The sequence below is a fragment of the Podarcis cretensis genome (assembly GCF_951804945.1).
Source record: "Podarcis cretensis genome assembly, chromosome: 10".
Lineage (NCBI taxonomy): Eukaryota > Metazoa > Chordata > Lepidosauria > Squamata > Lacertidae > Podarcis > Podarcis cretensis.
Genome location: NC_137179.1, coordinates 18,626,570 through 18,650,023, shown reverse-complemented (window position 1 = coordinate 18,650,023; position 23,454 = coordinate 18,626,570). Strand labels below are relative to the sequence as shown.

The following is a 23,454-nucleotide window of genomic DNA, read 5'->3' as shown; positions in this document are numbered from 1 at the left end:
ATCTCATAAGGTTTGCCTGGGTTGATAATGTAATTTCTCAAATTTTGTGCACACTGGGCCATAAAAGACTTAAATATCCCTAACACAGTCACAGATCGTCTGGCTGGGAAGTACATTAAACCACAGCTCATTTTATGATTGCTGGTGATGGTAGGGTGGCGAATATACACAAACAAGTCTTTAACTGCTAGTAAATGACCAATTTCCTGCCCCAGCTGTTTTATAATTACTGCAAACTGCTGATAATTCTAACACACAGTCACTTGGCTGAACTGCAGTGCAGTTTTAACTAGATGAAATGCTGCTATTATAATCCACTAAACATGGTTTACAATCATACAAATCCTCACAAACTAGTCTTTTACTGAAGAAAATTAGCAGTCTGAGAGACATTTAATCACCAAAAACTGCAGGGAGAGCTGATTAGCCACAGTTATCTTTCAATAACGTACAGTTGTTTGAGATGACAGCTTGCTTCTCCTGAAATCTTGTATAAATTCTTTCTTGCTCCTGATATTAACCATTGTAGTGTTGTTCACCATGACAAAGGCACCACTGCCACACAGGGATTGTCAATATAAGGCACTCCACTCTCTTTCCTCAGATGCTTTCATGGGCTACAAGTCAACTTTGTCAGTCTCCCGTTCTAGGCTGAGGCTCCCAGAGGCTTTCTGATCAGGCATGGAAGCAGTTAAGGACAGGCACCAAACGGTCAAGATTGCAGATATTTCACTGTGGGCTGAATACAACATGTGACAACAGATATCCGAGTCACTGATGACAGAGCGCTTAATGTGTTGCTTCTTCCAGCATTGCAGCAAGAGATTTATGTAAAATCCACCTTCATAGAGGTCAGTGATCCAGGAGCCCACAACTCTTATCCTCAAGAGTCTTTGGACTCTACTTTTGATTGGATATTTGATGGGTATTCTATGTTAGCAGAAAGGAGGGGGAAAGATCTGTAAATAATGGGGCCCCAAACGCCACCAAAGGCAAGGAGTAACAAAACATGTTTTATTGTCTTATTGGCCTTTAAGGTGACACAGGATTATTTCTTTTTTTTTTTGCTATAGCCGATCAAACAGACCTATTCCTCTGGATCATGTATTGGTCATGGCTCAATATGCTTCCACTCCCCGCACAGGCTACACACTATGCTAGCTATGCTAATATCAATAACTGCTTAAGAAAAGGAAACAAACATTTTAAACAGTTTAAAATAAGGAGACAAATTATCAATAAACTACCCAAAGGTTCTGTACTGGGAATGCTACCTTTTATTCATAAACGTTCTTAAGTCAGGGGTAAGCAGTGAGATAGCCAAGTTTGTTATCTGGGCTGTGAAATGCAAAAGCAAATTGAAGAGTTCCAGAAGAATCTAGCTCCAAACCGAGTGAATGATAAGAAAGCTTCACACAGCATTTAATGTACGCAAGGGCTAAGTGATGCACACTGGGGCAAAACAGAACTACTTTGTACATATGGAGGTGGGATCTAAATTGACTGCAACTAACCCAAGAAACAGAACTTGAGGTTGTGGTAGGCAGTTCACTGAAACTGTCAACTTTCTGCGCAGTGGAAGTGAAAAAGACAAGTCAATATTGGGAATGGAAAATAAAACTACCAATATTACAATGACTTTTATATAGATCTACTGTGTGACTACATTTGGAACATTAGGTGCAGTATATCTCAAAAATTGTATCACAGCACTAGAAAAAGTTCAGAAATTTCCCCATGAGGGAAGCATTTGCACACTTCTGATGCGGTGGGGTGGGGAATACAACTGAGGGGAGATATTAGAGATTTTTAATATAATTACTCTGCTCCTTTCAATTGCTACACAAGAGGGATACGTGCCTATTTCTTTTTTCAAAAAGACTACAGCTGCAATTAAATTGTGTTAGGGAAATGTTAACTAAATTTGTGATCTGTGCATACTTCTGTAATGTCTAATAAGCAGTAATGTGTAGCTTATAGTTTTCTATTGTACTTCACTGTGAATGTGAGTCAGGATAGGATAAAACAGTAGGTGATTGTTTTTAGAAGTATTTAAATATTTTTAGAAGTTTAATTGTATTAGTATTGATATGTTTTGCTGCCCTCCGGCTCCTCTGGAGGAAACTTTGGGGTAAAAATCTAAATAATAATGCTGAGAAAGAGGAGCTCTGACTTTCCTAGAGTGAAACATCATCTCTCTTTCTCTACAGCAGATGGACTCTGTTGTACATCCATTTCCAGGTCTTGTAGAATTTCCTGATCAATGCCTAGCAGGAGAAGTAAATCTGTAGATCGTTTCACAGCAATCGCACTGTAATGTAACTGGGCAAAAACAAAGATTGGCTGGTCCATTGTTATGCCCAGGCAAATTTAACTCCCCTGATAAATCCTCTAAGCTGCAGGCATCTGGTTAGAGTTAGAATTTAGATGATAAATTGAGTATACCTATACCAGATTCTACACTAGACTCCACCCATGTATCTTTAGAAAGTTACAGCCCAAACATTATATGTATCACCAATTGCAAGAGCATGGCATTAGATACAAAGTGAGTGTAAAAGTAACATGGGAACCAGAATAACTGGAATGCCTCTGCAAGTGGCCTAGCTAGCATTACCACACAGATGGCTACAGGATTACCAAAGAGAGAGAGGGAAGGGCCTTACCTCAGTGGTACAGTATTTGTTTTGTATGTAGAACACCCCAGGTTTGATCCCTGGTATCTCCAGGTAGGACTGGGAGAGACCCTGTCTGACACCCTAAAGAGCCACTGCCACCTCAGATTATGGCCTGGAGGACCTCTGACCTCAGCAATCCAGATAGGATCCCTCAAACTGGTACCTAGCTAATCCACCCCGTGGTGGAATTTCATCATTCAGGGCACTTAGAAAGAGATGCTATCCATCAGTGTTTGGATATTATAAAACTAATATATTAAAAATACTAAGACCTGATCTCTATATACTATAGTAAGCACATTTATAACATTTATTGAATGTGTATGGTCCTTGGCTTAATTGTATAATCCAGGTTTTATTGAAGGCACTAAACTGTTTCAGCAGGTTAATCTTACAAACAGTCCTACTTCAAAGAAGTAGGGAATAAAGTTGCATATTTTTCCATATACCAGGGCAAGTGAGATCAATAGGAATAGACTATACAAAATAAATTGCAAAGTATAAAAATAAATTACAATTTACAGACATTTGCCTGTGATTTATTTCTTCCTCAGTCTTTATTTAATAAGAGCTTTCCTCCCAATGAAGTAAACTTTCACTGAACAATTCCAAAATGCGTTAGTCCAAATTAAAATATGCTTCACAATGCAATCTTATGTAGTTTTATTCAGAAGTAAGTCCCATTGATTTCAATAAGACTTACTGCTATTTAAGTGTGCACAGTACTGCAGCGTCAGTTGACTTTTCTGCTTTAATGAGCCCATTTATGCTGTTAATATAAAGGGGGTTAATCTTAAACAGCTTCAATATAATGAACAATGCTATAACATGCAAATGATCACAAATAAAATCCTCAAAGGGCTTCCTTGACCACCAGCACTTACTTTTTCATGAGCTCTGCAATTCTTTGGCATTCTTCCTTATCATAAAACCAAATTCCATAAATGGACACTGTAAATGCACATCAAACACAAACAATGAACAACACATTACAATGCTTTCCAGCACCCTCTGGCTTTGTAAAGGTTTCAAAAATATTTTGTAAGCCTTAAACAGTTGCATTCCCCCTGTTGCTATATGATGCACATATGTGGCTGCTCCCCATACCTTCCAATTTCTGTTCTGGCTCTGTACCAACGCACCAGGTCCTTCCAACTTCTACTTGTGCAACACTGTCCGCAGCCCCATCCATGAGGTCTGCATTTATTTATTTTTATTAACGTTTGAAAACGTTACTTTTGGACCTTTGGCTGCTGGAAACTAGCCCCAATGCCTTGAATGAACGGGCAACTTTCACCCATCTGCATGGAATGGAATTGGGGATACTTTCTGGAGTGCTTTCAGAGTGATCAGGTTATGTGGTCATGATTAGTTGGGGAATGTTGATAGAGAGAACAAAGTATATGCAATGTTATAAACCTTCTGTTATTGGAGTAAAAGACAGTCTCCCCTTCTATCATCGCTTTGGTAAACTGGAAATCACGGAATAACTGAAAATTGATGTCTGCTAAGAGATTTGTTCTGAACATTTGGGGGTAAATAATCACTATAAATAGCAGCAATGTTTAAAAGACTGCACCCATTTTTACAGAACATTTTCTATCAATGTCCCAGATTTTTGTTTTACTTGTCTAAATAAAGCATTTAACACAATAGATTGTAGTGGGTCCAGGACGCCTGTATACATAATTCAGGAGGTGTTGTTGGTTTTACATTGTGACAATATGTCCACATTTTATACAGAAAAAGGAAATTAAATCTTGAAGCACAAGCCAACAAGCCCCACCCCAGAAGTGTTTAGCAGAAAAATCTATTGAAGGTGATAATGAGAGCTATTTTAGGTCCCAAATTAAGGAGTGATATATGCACTTATTTTCATGCTGAATGTGAAAATAGCATTTGTCCTCAGACCATCTGAATACAGAACGTGATGTCACACCTTCTGCAATGCAATTTTAAGTGCACTCAATAGTTAAAGTTAGGTTTTTGAACATCAAGTGCCTAAGCACATTAACTTGAAGGTTACTTCACTGGAACTCAATTCCAATTAGGTGGCTGTGCTATATGTTTGCTATGAAGTAAATTGGCATGGAGTTCAGTTGCACTGAGTTACTGCAGCATCTTCCTGCCCAAACAAGGAATAATTCCACCCCCACTGATGGTGGAAACACACCTGCAGGCACATAGATTACCATAATATATTTTCCTACAATTCTTGCATGGTCTCCACTATTTGTAATTTGCCCTCATGAAATCAAAACCAGATACAACCACATCAATGCACTATTCAATCTCCAAAGGTGTAATTTCTATCTTAGTTTCAGCACCCAGGGGCTAATTTATAAAGCAAAGTAACCTCAGGAGGAATTACAGGGAAATATTATTAAATACACTCGCTCTAATTCTCAAAGGAGACTATAGCTTTGCAGTAAATCATACGCTGTACATATGAGACCCTAACTGAAATCTACCACCTCAAATTAAGCGTACATCCAGACAAGATCAATTGGTCATTTGCTGTCATGGTGCTCCTTTGGGAGTTCTCAATTTGAACTTTCTCCTCCTGGGAATTGCAGATTTGGGTTTCATATATTCTTTACTTGCCTATATTAAATGCTGAATTTGTGCAAATGCATTCAAACACATCCCAATAAACTTAAGCTTGTTTGCCAAGTCAGAGATGTTTTTTACGGGCTAGCATTATTTTTAATTACCTAAAGATTGTTTTAATTTGCACTTCATATTTACATCACAATTTTTTATTCTATTTACATCATCATATTTTATCACCATAAATGTTTCCTGTGACATTTTTTAATTCAACAAGCAACTAAGAGAATGTTTCCTACTTTCCCCCAGCTAAGCATTCTTTATTTTCTCTTGCTGTGTATAGCCAACATGTTTTTCCAAAAAGAGACTTGCTGACAAATGAGAGTGCAGCTTGAGAAATGAGTTTTCAGTAATGAAAGGATGCAATTTCGCCTTTGAACAAGACAGTGAATAAGGTTAGGGTTCAATCTCCTATTTTGAAAGACTGCACTGCAGCTTGTGTCATGTGACCCAAGACCCGGTAACTGAGTACTGTCACGTGCAATTGGTCCTTTCTTGTTACAAACTGCAGAACAGCTTGTGCTTACTGTCTTGCCTTCCATGGTTTATGAAGAGCCTTAGCTGCACATGCTGTTCAATGGATTAGGGCAAAATACACTGTTTAATGTCAAGGCTCTCCCCTGAAGTCAATGGGATTAATGTGCAAGTGAGCAGTCTGAAGACTACAGACAAGAACAATTCATCTTAACCTGTGAAATACACCAACAGTGTATTGCTTCTCTCTTTTTTAGTGTATACCTTCACTACTTAACATCGCTTCATTTTAGGGTCATTTCTAACATAATGTTTTGAATTTGCGAAATGGCTTTTTAAAAGCATTGCCTGAGTGCTTAAGCAGAAATTGTACATGGAGCTGAAGTATTTTCTATATCAGTCTGTCAATGCGATTCTAAATTTCTGCGGCATTCCTGTTCTTCAGAAAAATTACTTGGATGATTAATCGCTTCAAAATGGTAATCTGTGCACAAATCACTTAATTGCAAACTATTCCAATGCAGCTTTTCTTGTGCTACACTTTGACTATTATATGAACAGACTCAGGGATGCCAACTTGAATAAAATACCGGGGTACCGGGGGGGGGAGCCCCGCCGTGCATAACCGATCAGATGATGTGGCACACCATACCATTTGAATGGCAATTCCCATCAAATTTGGGGGGGAACCAGCCTCCTCAAATTTTATTTTATGGGGGAGGGCCCCCCGAAGGGATCTTGGTCCCTAGGAATTGGCTCCTATGAACAGACCTACAAAGAATCCACTTCACACAACTGTTCAACAATATTCTCAATTCTTTATTAGTCCTCTTTATGCTCAGCAATAACTTCTAACTAAAAACTGCAAGAATGCTAGTATAACAAAGAGGCCTAGAGCTTGAGCTGGAATTCAGGAAGTCACTGGTTTAAATCTCACCTCAGAAATGAATTTACTGCGCAGTCTTTGGAAAGTCACCATATCTCAGCCTCAGCTACTCACCCTACATCCGTAATATGGGAACAATACTGAGTCCTGAAGAATCACAACGGGATAGCACAAACAGATGAACACAATAAAAATGTGGTTGTGGGGTCCAAAATAGTGCAAGGGAACGACTTCAGTGAAAGGATCCCAATGCACTTTGAGCAAAAGCTCTCCCCAGGGAAATATTTTAATATTCCTACACAACTGGATAGTTGTTGTTGTTTTTTAAATGCACTCTGTTAAGCCTGAACTTTTTCAACAACAGTTTAAAACCATAAAAAGCATGAATTGATTTGTTTATTTTTATCATAACATAAAGTGTCAAATGCAAAATGCCTTAAGGTACACAGAACTAGAAAAATCAACATGAGAAGTCTCTTCACTTGAAAATATAAATGTGAAGGATATCACATTTGATGAACTGGTACCCCACATGACCTGCAAAGGGCAAAGGACTGGAGCAGAATGCATTCCTAACAGTGTGAGACTCAAGTCCCGAGAAAGCAATAGCAGTTTGTCCAGACCAGCAAGAAAACTCATCTTGGAAGCTGTAAAAGAGGCCAGAGAATATCAACTTATTTGCTGGACTCCTGACCTATTGTCTAAGGCAGAGAGTCTCCCTGCAATTCTCCCTTTGACTAGAGTGCAGTAGTGTTGCATAGGCCAAATATACTTGCCATCTCCTTATGGCACCAGTTCTCAATTCCTCTCTTATTTAAATAGATCAGAAAAGAATACATTTTGAACTGCTTACTCTTCATTTTCCTTCACGGAGTGTTAAGTTCACCAGTGCAGCACACGTCACTTCTATTTCACATTAGGACTCCCATATGACACCACACTTATGCATGTTTATTGAATCTGGTGATACCTGCACACGTGTTATATGGGCAAGAGTTGTTACATACTTAAATATCACAATCCAAAAATGATTGCCTAAACCAGATGCCTCAAAACAAATTAAATCCATCTCTTGTGACAAGTTATGGATTGGATTAGATTTATTACCAAGAGTGCAAATCTCTCTTTAGCTCAAGAAATCTGTGGTTAACTTCTGCTTGGAAGAAAAGGGATTTATAATCCTATAATGGTGTTTAAGTTCCCTTAACAGTGCCCTGGCTGCTTTCATAAAAAAAATAAAAATGGCTCAAATGCCACAGGACTGCAGGCTCAGAAATGCAAAGTAGCACTTTAAATGAATGCAATACAGATAGGAGTGGGGTTTTCAACGGTATCTTGAGCACAGAGTGACCCAGTAAGGAATGTGTGTTTACAATAGGGCAGTCTCCTGGCTGGGACAGACTACTAACCACATGCATAGTATCCAAATATAAAGTTAAAGCAACACCATCACTTAAAGCATGCTGCCCCTGAATGATTTACAATCCCAGACACAAAAACAAGCTTATTCACTCATCAGTCTGTGGAGCCATTTGCAATCTCAGATTAATTTCACTGGAAAGGTTGCATACTTATGGGGTAAACTGCATTCCTTTCCTTTTAAGGAGATGTTATCCGGGAGTTATTTTTTAATTGCTGAAAAATGTTAGAAGGCTAGTTTTCAGGGCTGGCACTGAAACAGGCACTTTATCACATTGCATATAGATGAAAGGATCTAGACACGCACTGCAAAAATATGCATCAAACTTGCATTGCATAAGACTCGTGTGTATCACCGTTTTGTAACTCTATTGGCCTGGTTCTCATTAAAAAAAAATATGTAATTCATTCATTTGATGAAAAATTCTCTCTGGGTGAAGTCCAGAAAGTCCAAGAACCCCTTTAGAAAGACATATTCCTCCAAATACAAGGGTACATTATCAGAGACAGTGGTGGTGATGTATGAAAACCAGAGACCTCTATGACTCAGGGAGGTGATGAACTGACAGGCAGATGGAGCCCATTATCCTCACTTCTCAGTCCAAGTTTTCCCTGTAAAACTAACAGAGGAGAAGGATTTTAAGCAAGCACAAGGCACACACCGCAAGAAAAAGACTGGGAAGAACTGAAAAAAACAAGGAGCGACACACAAGATATCGCTCAGATTGTAAAGTGGTTTCCTTTGGTCTGCCTTTGGGAGTTTTAACAAAAATGTACAATTTTTGCAAATTTTCCAGCTACTAGGTTTGAATACTTCTAATGAAATTGTCACTGCCACGCAGAGTTCACTTTTGCCATCTATCCATTTGGACTGTGAAAATTCATTTTGAAGAACAGGATGTTTCAGACCATTGTTCGGCAAGCAACTACAGCTTATCGTCCACTTCCTACGCACCACCCAGGGGAGCCTGGAGTGAAGTATACGGGCAAGATGGTCCATGAAACCCAACTCAGTTGCTTCTACATCACACCTGGAGGTAAGGACCCATAGTAACATGATATACAAAACTCAATGAAACGATAACTGTATTTTATGATATCTGAAAAAATAGAGTGAATATTGTGGTATCTGCAGGTGAAATATTCTAAAATTCTATTTCTAAATTTATAAGAAAGGTCTTTAGAACTGAGAATTCCCAGAGTACTTACAGAGACAGGCAGTTTCAGAAATAAATATGTCTAAATAATTTGGCAGAGAACTGATGTCTAGTTTCTTAAAACTGTGATAACAAGACTGGTTTCCAAATGCTCACTGTGTCAGAGATTTTTGTTTTCTAATTTCTCATTTTTCAAAATTACTCAGTACATGGTCACAAATAGTTTTGATTACTTTTAAATGTTTGCACAAAATCAGAATACAGAACCTCTCATGATGGGTATATAATAACAGTATGGAACAAGAACAGTAAGCCACTTCAAATGTCTCCTTTTTCAAATAAAACTGCCCAGTCTACTTGGAAAGGCCTATTTATCTCAAAGAAATGTCCAATATGGCCACAGTTGGCCATATTTTCTCAACAAAGTATGTCCAGACTAAACTGTACTGTCTATGTTTTGAAATCCAGAAAGGGAACCTCTGGCACTGTACAGTGTAGTGCATTAGTCTTTTTATGAATTCGGAACCATCCATACTAGCAGAAAACTCAAAAAGTGCCTCTCATACCACCCCTCAGATTTTACCTCCAAGAGTGGAGAACCATTGCAATATCAGCACCAGCCATTGACAATCTGCATAGCATTCTTATCTTAAGCACTTCATTCCACCTCTTCTCACATGGCATAGTTTTGCTCTGATACAATACTAAATATTAATGAAGATGGATACTGTAATGAATTGGTATTTTTGGTGTATCAGAATGATCTATCAATGGTTCTCCAACAAGTGCTGGGAGCCTAGGTCAAAATGTGCTGAAAGTTTAGATAAGACATCCAATGGAGAAGACTTGTACTAGAGTACCAAGAAATCTATAGGCAATGAGTATAATGTGGATATTGTTTGCTTTGTATACAGTTCTACCTCAGAGCAGGAAAGTGGTTCTATACCAGCAGCTTTAAATATGTGTTCTAGGGGAAAACAGGCTCCTCAGGAGGTTCTTCAAGTGGCAAGCCACCCTATGAAATATGATATGTCATATGATGGTCTATACATAAAAATACACAGTACAGCTGGTGCATGACTTAAAACTGAAACAGGTCTTCTTTCTCTAAAAGCACACATTTATAAATCTATGTTTCTATACCGGGGGGGAGAGTTTGCTGTAAGACCAACAAGTAGCAAAACTGTGGTTTTTAGACCTGCATAACAAAAAAGGCTGAGCACACTGTTGTAACAGTTTGATGTCACATTATTCAATTTGCCCTGCAATGTCATCTCAGTTTATCTCTGCCCATAAGACCCATAATGTAATATTTACCGAATATGTAAGCCACTAATCTAGAAGACCTTTTGGAACTTTTCAACAGAGTTCTGTGATAGTCTACTGTAACAATATAGAATTGTTTGCACAACACAGTTGAAGTAAAGTTCCTGTTCAGGGAAATTATATACTAGTAACCCACACTATAATACTTCTCTTTGCAGCATGGAAGTATTTTACTTCCCAGGAGCAAAAGTTCTGTCCCTTGCCATTACTAACAGATCTATTCGATACCTACAAATACACATGTATAATGAAACCAAACTGACTAAGTGAAGGGTTAGGGTTTCATTTAGTTGTTTAGTCCTCCTGCTTGACTTTCAAAGTTCTGTTATTGCTAGAATTATGCTTGAATATATCAAGTGCTCATTTTTATATTACACAGAATAGTTTAACCAGGGCTAAAATGTATACAAAAATATGTTATTCAAAATAATATACAACAGAAAAAATGTTATGTGAAGAATATAAGTACTAGCCAATTTAATGGAAGGGCATAAAGAGGTAATTTTCTTACAGTAAGCACTAATTTTGCTTCTAGGCTATAGTTAGCTAGTCCAAGCAAATAACTATTATTGAATCTATGTCTGATTACAGCTGAGGTTATGAAGTGTATTTACCCCTAGAATAGAACTACTTTTGAATTGGAGGGGTAGGGAGGGGAAAGCATCCAGTTTAAGAAAAATAGCAAACAATTATTTTAAGTATTTAAAAGCAAAGTTGTGTTTGGACCATCATATTGTGGCTTATTAAGACAAGGTATGAACAAGCCTTTTGCCCATGCAAACAGCCCCTTCGCTCCTTCAAAGTGCCAACCATCTACCCAGAAAGTCTGCAATTAACCACAATTTCTTGTTCCATCTATACTGGGAAACTATGGTTGCCAGCTTTGGAATACGTCAGCATCCTCAACCTTAGATCCCAGCTTGTTCCAAAGCTGGAAATTTAGAGTTCAGACACAGTTGGCAGCCATAGTTTAGACCAGGGGTAGTCAACCTTTTTATACCTACCGCCCACTAATGCATTTTTCTTGATGGTAAAATTTCCTTACCGCCCACCAGTGCTCAATGGAAGGAGGATTCAGCTTGTGCCGTAGAACCCCCTACCGCCCACCTAGAATCCTGAAACACCCCCTAGTGGGCGGTAGGAACCAGGATGACAACCCCTGGTTTAGACGAAAATGAACACTGTAGTTAATTAGATACTTCCTGGTTCATGCCACAAAGGGAAGAGCAAAGGAGCTGAGATAATATATTCTGAACTGGGCCATTATATGAGGATGAACTAGAACAGTCAGCATATTTTAGCAAGTATCCAATGGGTATGGAGATGTGAACAGGTTCAATTATCAATCACATTTTGCACCCAGGGCACTTTGAGCTAAAATCAAGCACTTTCAAGTCCCGTTGATCTCAGGGGGGAAGTTCAATGCATGGCTAGTTTTGTCCTACTGAAATCAAATGGGACTTTAAAAAGTAGTTCAGCTCAGATGGATCATACTTTTACTTCAAAACATTTTCTTTCCTATTTTTTTATAACGAAACTTGCTATAACAACTATTCATAGTCCACTCTAACGAAATCTAGAGAAGACTGAAGATTTGAGAGGAACAGATGACATGGTAGACAAAAACCACTGCTGATGTTGGCTGGTTAAGGGTGTCATAATGTCCAGGGTTCCTACCCAGATGGCAAGCAAGAGGAACAGAAATGAATGCTTTTTACAGAACAAGGAGGGGAAGGAATTTTCTACTTCTTGTTCTTCAACAACTGTAGCAGTTATTTGGTTCTCAGCCTTGATCTTGCATGCTCCAGAAAAAGACACCAAGATTATCCATGGCAACAGCACATGTGCACACTTAGTCAGAACAACAGTAATGTCAAGCTATGCAGATAAGAGCTTAATTTGAGCCAAGTCTCACATGCCTTAGCCCAGCCTTGCATTTAAGAATCAGTTCGGTAGCCATCGGCAACCAGGAATTCCATACAAGGAAGTGAGCAGACTGGGAAAGGAGGGATGCAGCCCTCTGTCCTTCCTATGTGTTTAATGTGAAACGAAACAGGCAGCTGAAAGAGCGCAGCAGAAATGTGTCTCTCTCTTCTGCCTCTGTTAGCCCCCAGCACACTTGTAAAAATGTTTGAAGGCTAGTAACTTTTGAGGGCTTGTTTTACAAAGCTGGCAAACATTACTCCTCTTTCCTTCCCAATTGCTCTCAACTATTGGTGTTAATGCCTTATAAATTCACTTGTGATGGAGGCATTATGGCCTTTGGTTTTCAGGCAAAACCCAACATTGCACAGAAAGGGGCGAGGGAGGAAACACCATAAGCAACTGCACTCTCTGGAATCTGGGATAACACTAGCATGGGGAGGAGGCGCAAAACAAGCTCTTCTGATGTGGCACAGGGATTCTCGCATTAGTTCAGCAGCATAGGAAGGAACAGTGCTGCAACAGCCACTGGCATGATGTAAGGAGGAGACGAAGGTTAAGTAATGGTTCAGAATGCATTGCAGGCTTCCCTAAACACAAAGAGAGGCACAAACTTCTCTCTTTTTCCTTTTGCTATTTAAATATGGGATGGCTGGGACAGGAAGCAGTGCAGAAAGTTAAGAGTCTTTGTGTTGTGATACTAATAGCAAGGGGTGGTGTCAAGGGCACTCTGTATTATTCTAGTTTGGGAACACTAGCTTTCTGTTTCTTTATTTTTTATTTCTCATTGTATGTCAGGTTTCTACCCACTAAGACTGCCAGATAGAGAATTGGTGAAAGTATTCCTTTAATCCTCTAGCTTGGAGGAGGATTTTCTCTGGCCCTCCTGTGATGCAATGTTGCTGTCTTATATTATTTTGCTCACTAATTGACCTAAGGCATCTCACTTTATTTTGCTGAATAGTTTGCTGTTTAAATATGCTGTCATCTACAACAACAACAACAACAGCAACCAAACAAACAGCCTTATATTTATACACTACCCTTTGACACACACATCAAGCTATTGCAAGTGGGGCAGAGCTCTTCATCAGTTGAGGTCAGCATGGTTATGGTCACTGACTCGACCTCCAGTTGGTCATATCACCAATGCTTACAGGGAGGTAGAGGCGAGGAGGCGAGGTGGAAACCAGTTCACTGTGTTGCAAATTCACCAGCAGGAATGCCAGATTTGTCTCCAACAATGGACCTTGTCCCTCCCCCTCTACTTCCTGTAAGCAGCAGCAATGCAACTGACAGGTCGGATGAGAAGTGCCATTCCACCATGCTGTCTGCTACTGCTCTCCATCCTTCCTGTGCCAGCTGCAACAGGTTTCTTTTTTAATATAATTTTTATTAACAGGCCAATCAAATCACATTATTTCCAAATCACATTAGTTCCAAATTATACAGACAGATTTTTAAATTTTGTTGGGGGTACCCATACTTCAAGCTCCGAACAGGGGTCCAAGCATCACTTATATTGCTGCTTTAATTAGACAGTTCTATCCAGTTCTGTCCAGATAGTCTCTTTATTACTTTCTTCATCTTCTTGTTGTTATCGTATATTCCTTTCTTTGCGATCTCTGATAATCTTCACAAGCGGGTTGAAAACAAACATCCTCTGTGTGGGTTTTACACTCCAAAAATCATATCACATAGGGACAGACGCCATTCCACACCTCCGTAAAGAATTTATCCTCGGTCTGTCCATTAATTTTCCCAGGCTTGCCAAGTATATCAGAGGGCTCTGCCAGGTTTAGATCACATTCCAATCATCATTCACATTCCGATGATCCTGGTCCTCCTCCCCCCGTCTTTCTTAGACGAGCCTGTCTTAGCGAGACACCATTTAAAACTGCGCAGTTCTCCGTTCTCCGATGTTTACCAATCCTCTCTTTGATCAATAATTCACTCCACACAGTTCTTGAATTCCTGCTTGTGATTAATAAAATGCAATGATTCTTCTTTCTGGGGTGGAGGGTTATTAATACTCACATAAGGCAAAGAAAAGAAAAGTTTTTTCCTCCACCCCCCTTCCGTTTCACTCCAAACATACCAGTCTCTTAATGGTGGTTCATCACTTGATTTATTTGTCCCGCCCGTCGCTCCGGTCACAGAGATCCATTAATCAGCAGTCTTAACTCCCAAACTTTGCTTGATGTATGTGCTTTAGCTTCTTTCCAATTATATATTTCCAATTATATTTTCGAGCTGAAGCGAACCAGTGCGCTGATTGGAGAAAGCGTCAGGAAGAGCCGACTTCACCGAGGGCTTGTGCCAAGTGACCGGGCACCCCCTTCTTTCGATTCCAGGGGTGCATTATGGACACCGCTGGCAAGGCAGTCCCCCCCATCTCCTTGGGGGGGCCGGGAAGGCTGCATACTTCCCATAGCAGCCTCTTAATTGCCTCGAGTGGGTCAGAGAGATGTTATTGTCGGCCATCTTCCAATGCGCCACCTGGTGACCCCCCGCCAGCTGCAACAGGTTAATAACTTATGGGCTTATTTATATGACTACCTTCGCTGTATGGTTTCAAATCCAGGCTGATCCCTGTTTATGATTAGTGCTTAATTCCTTTAACCATGATTAAGAGCAAGGGTAGCATTTGTGCCCAAGAGAGGAGATTTGTGGAGGGCAAATCATGCATTCCCATGGGCATTCAACTATGGGAAAGAGGGAGCATAAAGATTGCATCTGCATTAATCCCATGTCCAAAAGTGCTCCGATTCCCAAGTGTACAGAATCCCTGCTTTCTAAAGAGTTCTTGGGACACGACATTTTCTCAAGGCCAACATGTAAACTGGAAGAGAAAAATCAGCCCTTGATATCACTATATGGTGTGGGTAACCCATATGTGTACAAACACAACAGAAAACAACCCAGCTTTTCTCATCCTCTTCAAGTGTTTGTTATGCCTATGATTCTAATTTGGTATTTAAAACCTAGAGAATGCTGTAATCTCTTAAGCAGATGGATTGTTTATTAATATGCATTTGTGAAAGCACAACAGAACTACAAGCTGTTCAGAGTTGCTAGATGCTAGTGTTACATAAAGAACTACTAACTACAAATTACATGCAAATGTTGTTTAAACGAGCCCTAATGCCACATTAAAAGGCAGGCAGGCATGGGACAGGGAAATTTGAGGGGGGGGGAGTATATACTCTTTCCACTCCCTGCTTCTTCTCTGCCCAAATGCCCGTGTCACTGCTTTTCCCACCATGGGGTTCTAAACTAGTGCTTGTCTCATTATTTTGGCAAGCCTGCTCATGACTCATGCAGACTATTCTGTAGGTTGGGTTGCTGGATAAGACACATGGCTGGTGTACTAACGAAATTTCATTGTCACGATAAAGGCTGGCTCAAGACATTTTCCTCCCTGAGGAGGAATAAATTGCACCCCATACACCCCGACAAGTTAGAAGGCCTAGTACCCAAGGCCAGCAAAGTTATTTTGGCACCCGAGGCAGAAAATCCCATTAGAACCTTTTCCTGGCAGTAAAAATACATGGCTACTACTACTACTGATAATAACAATAGTAATTAGAATAACTAACAATTTGATACCCTTTTGTGACATCTAAAATCAGCAGCCTGAGGCATCCAGCCTCGTCAGCGTTAGAAGGCAGCCAAGGCAACACAGTCATCCTTCAGGACAAGTGGGAACCTTTATCAGCTGAAGAGCAGAGTAAAAATCCTTCAAACAAATACCTATAAACTGAGACTAGTAGAAAGATATCAGCATCACTGATTAAGCTCTTGCTGCTATAAACATGAGCTTATCACATATCTCAATGTGAGTTATTGAGCCCACCTGTATGAACATACCCATTTTTTGCTTGTGCTAGAGAACCCAGGAACAACAGGGGTGAAGAACTGGATCTGGCTGCGGGCCGTATCCTTATATACCCTATCTCTCACAGCAGTCACCTGACATCACAATGACATCAAATGATGGAGCACTTTGAAGTCCTAGCAAAAGTCAGGACACCAAAGCACCATCCTGGGTGCTTGCAAATAACCCTCTGCAGTGCTTTGAAGTGCCACTGATCGACTCTTTGCAAGCCTCTTCAAGGAATAGCTGGATATGGAGTTTTCCTTGGAGAACTCACTAGTGCAGCCAATCCAGGATTTTCAACTGCTTTCTTGAAAAGCAAGAAACTTTATAACTACTTTTTCAAGTTTTGAAAATTTCCACAGAGATTTTCAAGAAGCAGCTTGGAAGAAGCATACTTCAACCCCAAGAATGAGTTTAGTTAATGCACGAAAGTGTTACTCACATCTGGCATTTCTGTAAAGCAGAAAAGGGTCCTGCAACTGGAAATCCAGATCTTTAGTTATGGGTTCTGTCCGATTTTCCATACTCAGCCTATTCATAATAGTGAATCCATACTTCGGTGAAGCTGATCTGAAAAACGATCAGAAATAAAACCCTCCACAGTCAATGAAAAATAACTGAATGAAATTATATTTTAAAACACTTTGTTCTACAGGTATGGCTATATTTTTTACTAAAGTATCTGAAAGCCTAAGAAAAGACTTGGCTTGGGGGGGGCAGCATTTTTATTTTTTACCAACTTCAGTACAAGTCAGACACTTCTTCCTCTTAGAACGGCACCCTCTCCCTGTTATAATCAATCTCCTCCTCTACTACTTTAGAAATTTACATATCTTATTTTAATTCACTGCTTCTGCAGTTTACCTGCAGTTACCTTATTATTATTTAAATACAAAAGATACAGTTTGTGAGGGCTAAGCAACAGTGCTCCTTACAAGAGCTCAGCTAGTTAAAAACTAATATATGAAAGAACAGTTTTAAAAAATATCTGAATCTCTTGTGCATACAAAGCACTGTGCCCAAATGTACACTTTAACCATCAGAGGCCTGCTCCACTTTAACAGTGTCGTATTAGTTGGACTCTTTACATTATAACTTTCTTTTTATGATGAAGCAAGAATGGGCACACTAAGGAAATTCGCTACACAGAGGGCCTTCATTGCCATTTTTAACCTTTGCCTTTTTTAACCTTTTCAACACATGGTTATTAAAATGGGTACATGTAGAATGTTCCAATTTTGAACTGTGTTTGATACCAGTGAAAAGACACTGGCTTAATGTGTGGGAGACATTCCAAGTTTGGTAGTTCTCCAAGGATGTCTCTGTACCCTGAAGCCACTAGGAATGTGCATTACAGGAAGGGAGGTGACAGAAAATGAAACAAAGAGTGGAAGTGATAGAAAGCAGCAAACATGACGATAATCTGAGAATTATAAGATTTGTTTGTTCAGTTCATTTTACTTTTATTCCTAACAGAAGGCTTACTTTCAACATTTTAAAAAACACACTTATTTCTCCCCTAACTTGCAGCACCAACAGGTTATAAATAAAACTGTCTTTATAAAATGGTTTCCAGAAATAGATGCAGAAAAATACTCTCTTATCTCTGTTCCTCATTTTACTTTTTGACAGTCTGAAGTGGTTTTTAACAGTCTGAACTGTGGAAAATATGAATTTGAACTGGAAAATATTCGGTTCAAATCTCTGGAATCAACTTGCCAGGTATTACTCTTTAGGCAAGCCACTATTTTCTTGGTCTCAACTGCCTTTAGGCTATACAAGAATAACAACACAATAAAGTCCGTTCGACTTCCAGAATGTTCGGAAACCAAAGCGTGGCTTCTGATTGGCTGCAGGAAGCTCCTGCAGCCAATCGGAAGCTGTGGAAGCCCCATCGGCCGTTCGGCTTCCAAAAATAGTTTGCAAATCAGAACAGTCACTTCTGGGTTTGTGGCATTCGGGAGCCAAAACTTTCAAGAACTAAGCTGTTCAAAAACCAAGGTACGACTGTACTGACCTTCCTTATTGGGTTTTCAGCGCTTTACAATTTATTACTACTATTAGTAGCAAGCTTGTGTTTCACATTCTTCTTATTTTTATTATTATTTAGTTCATTTTTTTTTCAAAATATAAGAAATATATAAGAAGGTTCTAAATATTATTTGTAAGGAAGATCTAGTAAGTTTAAAAGAGCGTGCGGTATCATAAAACTTTGACATCGGAAATATTTGCCTGATACTTTGTTTAGTCTGCACAGAAACCTCCTCCTTACACCTTGTTATAAGTTTTCCACTGCCTTATTATCTTAGGAGAAAGGTATGGGGAGTCATTCTCTTCATCAAGGTTCATCAATCTGCAGTATTTAAAAAAAAAATAATTCTACACTTATCATGTTAACATCAGACCAAGTATCTTTAATTTCCAATATATGTTTTCAACCTTCATAAGTGATGAAGAGTTTCATGCAATTCAAAAACTTGTACCTCTTGATCCAGTCAATGATATCACTTTTCTGTGCTTCTTTTTTGTAGTATGAGAATGGTGTGAATTTAAAACACTGATATTAAAATTAATAAAATTCCCACCTTGTGTAAACAAACAGTGTTCCTTCCACATCAGTCTTTTCCTAAAATCAATTAAAAATGCATAATTTTAAAGACAGAATAAAAGCCACCTAAGTGAATTAGTGCAAAGCATAAGCAGACAAACAGACAAAATTGGGGGCTGTTTCAAATGTTACAGGTGATGAAATGTGATTTTAAAGGATCAATTGAACACTGGCTTTCTGGTATGTACATGTCTTTTAAATCACTGTATACATTTTTCTAAGCACACATTTACAGTATTCCTCCCCCCCCCCTTTTAACATGTGCTCTGTATATATGCACTAGAAACATAACATATGAAACAAGCCTTTTCAATGAAGAATTAGGCCCAGATGCCAGCTCATTTGTCATAACACAGCTGCTTTCCCATTTTGGGGTAGAAAATGCCTCCTTTCCTAAACTAACAATCCTGTTTGCCAGGGTCATATTAGACACTTTATACAAATTGCCCTACTGTGGCTGTAGCAAGAGCAGACACTGAGTAGAAAATAAAGCAAAATTATCTCTGTATTTTTGGATAATGTGAAACTCCATTTTCATGCAATCTAGGCTCTAAACATATACTATACCATGGCTACAGCAGGGCTGGCATCGGGAGTCTGCATGGCTAGTAAATTGCTGAGGGCTCACGCTTCCATAAGGTCTCACTGCCAACACGTAATATGCTAGTGTCCAGTTTACTGTCCAGGCATCATTCTGGCCAACCTCCTTTAAAAAAAGAAAACTCTGAACTTCCAGGACAACCAGAGCTGTGTTTGTGTGCCTTCACTAAACTAAGCAGCCAGTCCACAGAGCATGAAAAGACGTCTGGCACCAGGCCCATGCAAAGCTTGTCTGAAGCCCAGGGAAGGAGCCTTTTTCATAAGATGTGCCACTGAAGTAGGGGCACCAAATCTGATCTGACACTATACACTAGTATGCAGTAACGCAGGTCCACAGGTATGGTTGCTTCACCCATGGCCGTTTCACCCATTAAGTCCCCGGTTGGCTGGGAGGCACATTCTTGGCAAGACAGTGTATGTCCAGCAGGCCTCTGGTGGAGGCCACAAGCCAGCGTAGCCCTCCAAAGCTCAGGACAAATGTACCCAGCTACCCCCTGCCCTCTGCACGGGCCTGTATGGCACCACTGCAAGCTGCTTTTTGTTGGGCATGCTGGCCAGGGAGCTGCACCTGGGTCTAGTCTTTGCTATGCTAAACTGGGCGACCATAGCCAGGCAGTTTGAGGAGACAAAAGAGGCAGCTACTGCAGCTTTGCACACCCTTTGACGGGCACACTGGCCCAAGGAGCTGTTGCTTCAAGGAGCTGCTTGTCTCAGTCCAGTACCTACTAGACCAAACCAAGCAGCCAGCCCAGGGGAGAAGCAGCAGCAGCAGCAGCAGCATTGCACACTGCATTTTGAGCATGCTGGCCCAAGCAGCTGTTTCTCTTAGATCTGGTCAAACTCAAACACTAATTAAAAAGCACATAAACAATGCAATCCTGTCAATGTACTGTATACCCGTAAGTAAGCCCCACTGTGTTTACTGGGGTACAGTCCCAGCTAAGCACTATACTCAGAAGTAGGCCACATTAACTTCAATGGGACTTCATCCCACGTGCGTATAGGACACCAGGACTGCAGCCTTAGTTTCTCCCCAAGCATCTCCAATATTACTGTTCTCTCCAGGACCTCATTATGAGGTTAGTCCTATTATAACCTCATTATGAGGTTAGTCCTATTATAAATGCAAGCAAGCTCGGTATCGAACTGCTCTAGATGCATAGCTGTCAACTTTTCCCTTTTCTTGCGAGGAATCCTATTCAGAATGAGGAATCCTATTCAGAATAAGGGAATTTCCCTTAAAAAAGAGGGGAAAGTTGGCAGATATGTCTAGATGTCATGCTTTACTCGTCCATCCTCCCCTTCCGCCCTGTTTGCCCGGACAGCAGTCACGCATCAGCCGCTTAAAGCGCATGAGCGGAAGAACAAGTTAAAAAGCCAGGGAAAGTGTCTCCCACCAAGTTTCATCTGCGCAGACGCTTTAAGAACGATTTCGCCAGCCCAGGCGGCCCTGCACTATAGAATTTACGGCGCGAGGATGACGCTGGTTGATTTAAAGTGGCAGGTGCTTGATTCCATCTCTGCCCCATTTCACCACCACCCACCACCCCGCGATGACACTCGGTTCCTCACCCACTCATTGGCTCGGTGCCCGAAAGTGTAGAGCGCCACCTGGCTGGCCACGTCTACGATGCTGCAGATGTAGGGGTCGTGCCGCTGCAGTGCCGCCAGGCTGATGTCCAGCCCCTTGCCCAGTAAGGCAGCCCCGGCCACCGCCGCAGCCATCTTGCCTCCGTGAAAACAACACTTAGAGCGCGGGACAGACACGACTAGCCGAGAGCCGAGAAGAAGAGAGAGATGGAACGCGCCGGCCTGTTCCCTCAGCGCCACGACCGGGGAAAACCCAGTCCTGGTGATCGAGCACCGAGTCCGGAGAGTGCTAGATTGTTGCCACTGGCAACAGGTCATCTCAAAGACCCTCGGCCTGTGGTTTATCCTTTAGGAGACCCACGTTAAAAAGAAAGGGAAAACGCGAAGAGCAAAGATGCTGCCTGCAAAAAGCTAAAATAACACCCAAACTCAACAACGGGTTTTTTTCTTTGTTTTTTTTTTTACAATCTAGGAAGTTGTTTTCATACTTCTGTGTAAAACAAGAAAAGAAACCACAAACCAACAATTGTGTTATTGTATCTCGCATTATCTGCCAGTCAGTGCCAAATTAAAGCATTTAGCAAAATAAGGAGAAACATAGTCACTATTGTTACTATATTTATTCAAATAGTTTTAAAAATTACAAGGCAAATTCATAAAATATTGAGGAATCCGGTTTTAAAAGAGGGACTTCCATGTTAGCAGGTGCATAACATGCACAAGTTCAAAGGGGAACATGCTTACTACTATGGGGGTGGAACCCTTGTCATAAGTCTACCTCTCATACAGTGGCTAAAACCACAGGAAACATGACACACACCCTTCAGATTAAGATACCTTCAGTATCGGATAATGAAATTTGGGGGAAGGATATATACTGGTGCCATATTTTCAAACTTTATTGCTATGACATGGCTTTAACAGTAACAATACAGAACATCCATAATCTAGAGTGAATATTTATTTTTAATAGCATTTTTAGATCTGAAAGTGTCAAAACTTTTGACAATTGCATAAATTCAAATCTCTTAAAATGACTCACCCTTCCAGGAGTGCCATCTCACTGTATTGTGTAGGCCACACCTCTTCCACAAAACAATTATTTTTAATATTAAGCAGCATCAGCTTCAGTAGCAAAGGAGAGTTTTCTTTAATTGTCTAGCCACAACATCAAGGTTGTGGGAAGGGGATGGCTCTAGATTGATTTGAAATGTCATTTTTTTAGCTTAAGAATTTAAAAGGATTTATTTGCCTGCTTTGGGGAAAAAGTGGGGCGAAAGAGATGAAATATTTCAGGTGTTATGGGCCCAATGTGTTTAAAATTTATATTCTTCCTCGGGGCTCTTAACAGCAAGACTACTGTACAGTATTCTCTAGTGTGTTCTGTAACAAAACAAAGTGTGTCCCTTACGAAGCTATATACTTTACAATGTATTGGATCAATAAAATATTTATTCTTTATACCATTGAGATTTCGTCACCCCCCCATTCTACCCTGTTATTGGTATCTTCCCTTATATTTCTCATTTGCCTGCTTTTCCACTCGTCCTGCTCATTGTGTGCTGAGCAGCAAACAGAGTAACTGGCAGAACAGTCAGATGACAGCTCAATCGATCATGTAGTTTATTTCAGTGGGTATTGTCTCAACTCTGATGCTGACATGTGACAAATTGGCACCATGATTCAATCCTGGGTTTCCATTTTGAATTCAAGACCCTTTCCTCTCTTCTCTCATTACTTGAATTAAACATTTTATCAATAAGTTTCTGGCTAAATCAGTTTTTTTTAAAAAAAATTTGAAACAAAATGCATATATTAGTTTATCTTTTATGTAAATATGCAACAGTACCCTCTAGTGGCGTATATATTCAACCACTCTGACATAAAAAGAATTCTGTCTTACGCTTATGGCCCTAGCAGAATGAAACTTTCATACAGTTGTTAACCACACACTGCCTGCCACAGGTTAATTTAACCATTTGACAAAATTATGGCCGTACTGGGACAAAGAAATGATACACTATTGCAGTAATTTTGCAGTAATGTCTTGCAAGCCTGAACAGCTTGTGGCATGCCAAGCAATGAATGGTGGCTCATTTTTGTTGCCAGAAAATATGGTTGATAAACACTTTAAAAGCCAAAAAATGTGGCTTGATATGGTGGGTAAGATTCTTTTTTATTGTTAGAGGCAGTACTGATTAGTGTAAAAATCCTCTTTCTACAGAGGATTCCCACAAACTTACCTTTCTCAATCTTGATGTCTGGTCTCAAGAAAATGAGGCTACAACTTTGCTGCTGCTAAA

General features: G+C 40.0%; 1 protein-coding gene across 4 annotated transcripts in view; it reads right to left on the bottom strand.

Moving 5' to 3' along the window:
- DCP1B (decapping mRNA 1B) overlaps positions 1–21,529 on the bottom strand; it is a 37,081-nt gene extending 15,552 nt beyond the window's left edge. The window contains exons 1-5 of one of the 4 annotated variants that reach the window (XM_079992532.1): positions 21,134–21,529; positions 19,529–19,667; positions 18,939–18,979; positions 16,796–16,923; positions 3,563–3,629 (exon numbers count right to left, since the gene is read on the bottom strand). In XM_079992532.1, coding sequence (XP_079848658.1) covers positions 3,563–3,629; positions 16,796–16,923; positions 18,939–18,979; positions 19,529–19,564 — 272 coding nt within the window. In that variant the 5' untranslated portion in view covers positions 19,565–19,667; positions 21,134–21,529. The remainder of the gene's footprint in view (positions 1–3,562; positions 3,630–16,795; positions 16,924–18,938; positions 18,980–19,528; positions 19,668–21,133) is intronic. The other 3 variants (XM_079992533.1, XM_079992531.1, XM_079992534.1) reach the window with 3 other exon arrangements.
- Positions 21,530–23,454: the final 1,925 nt, after the last annotated feature.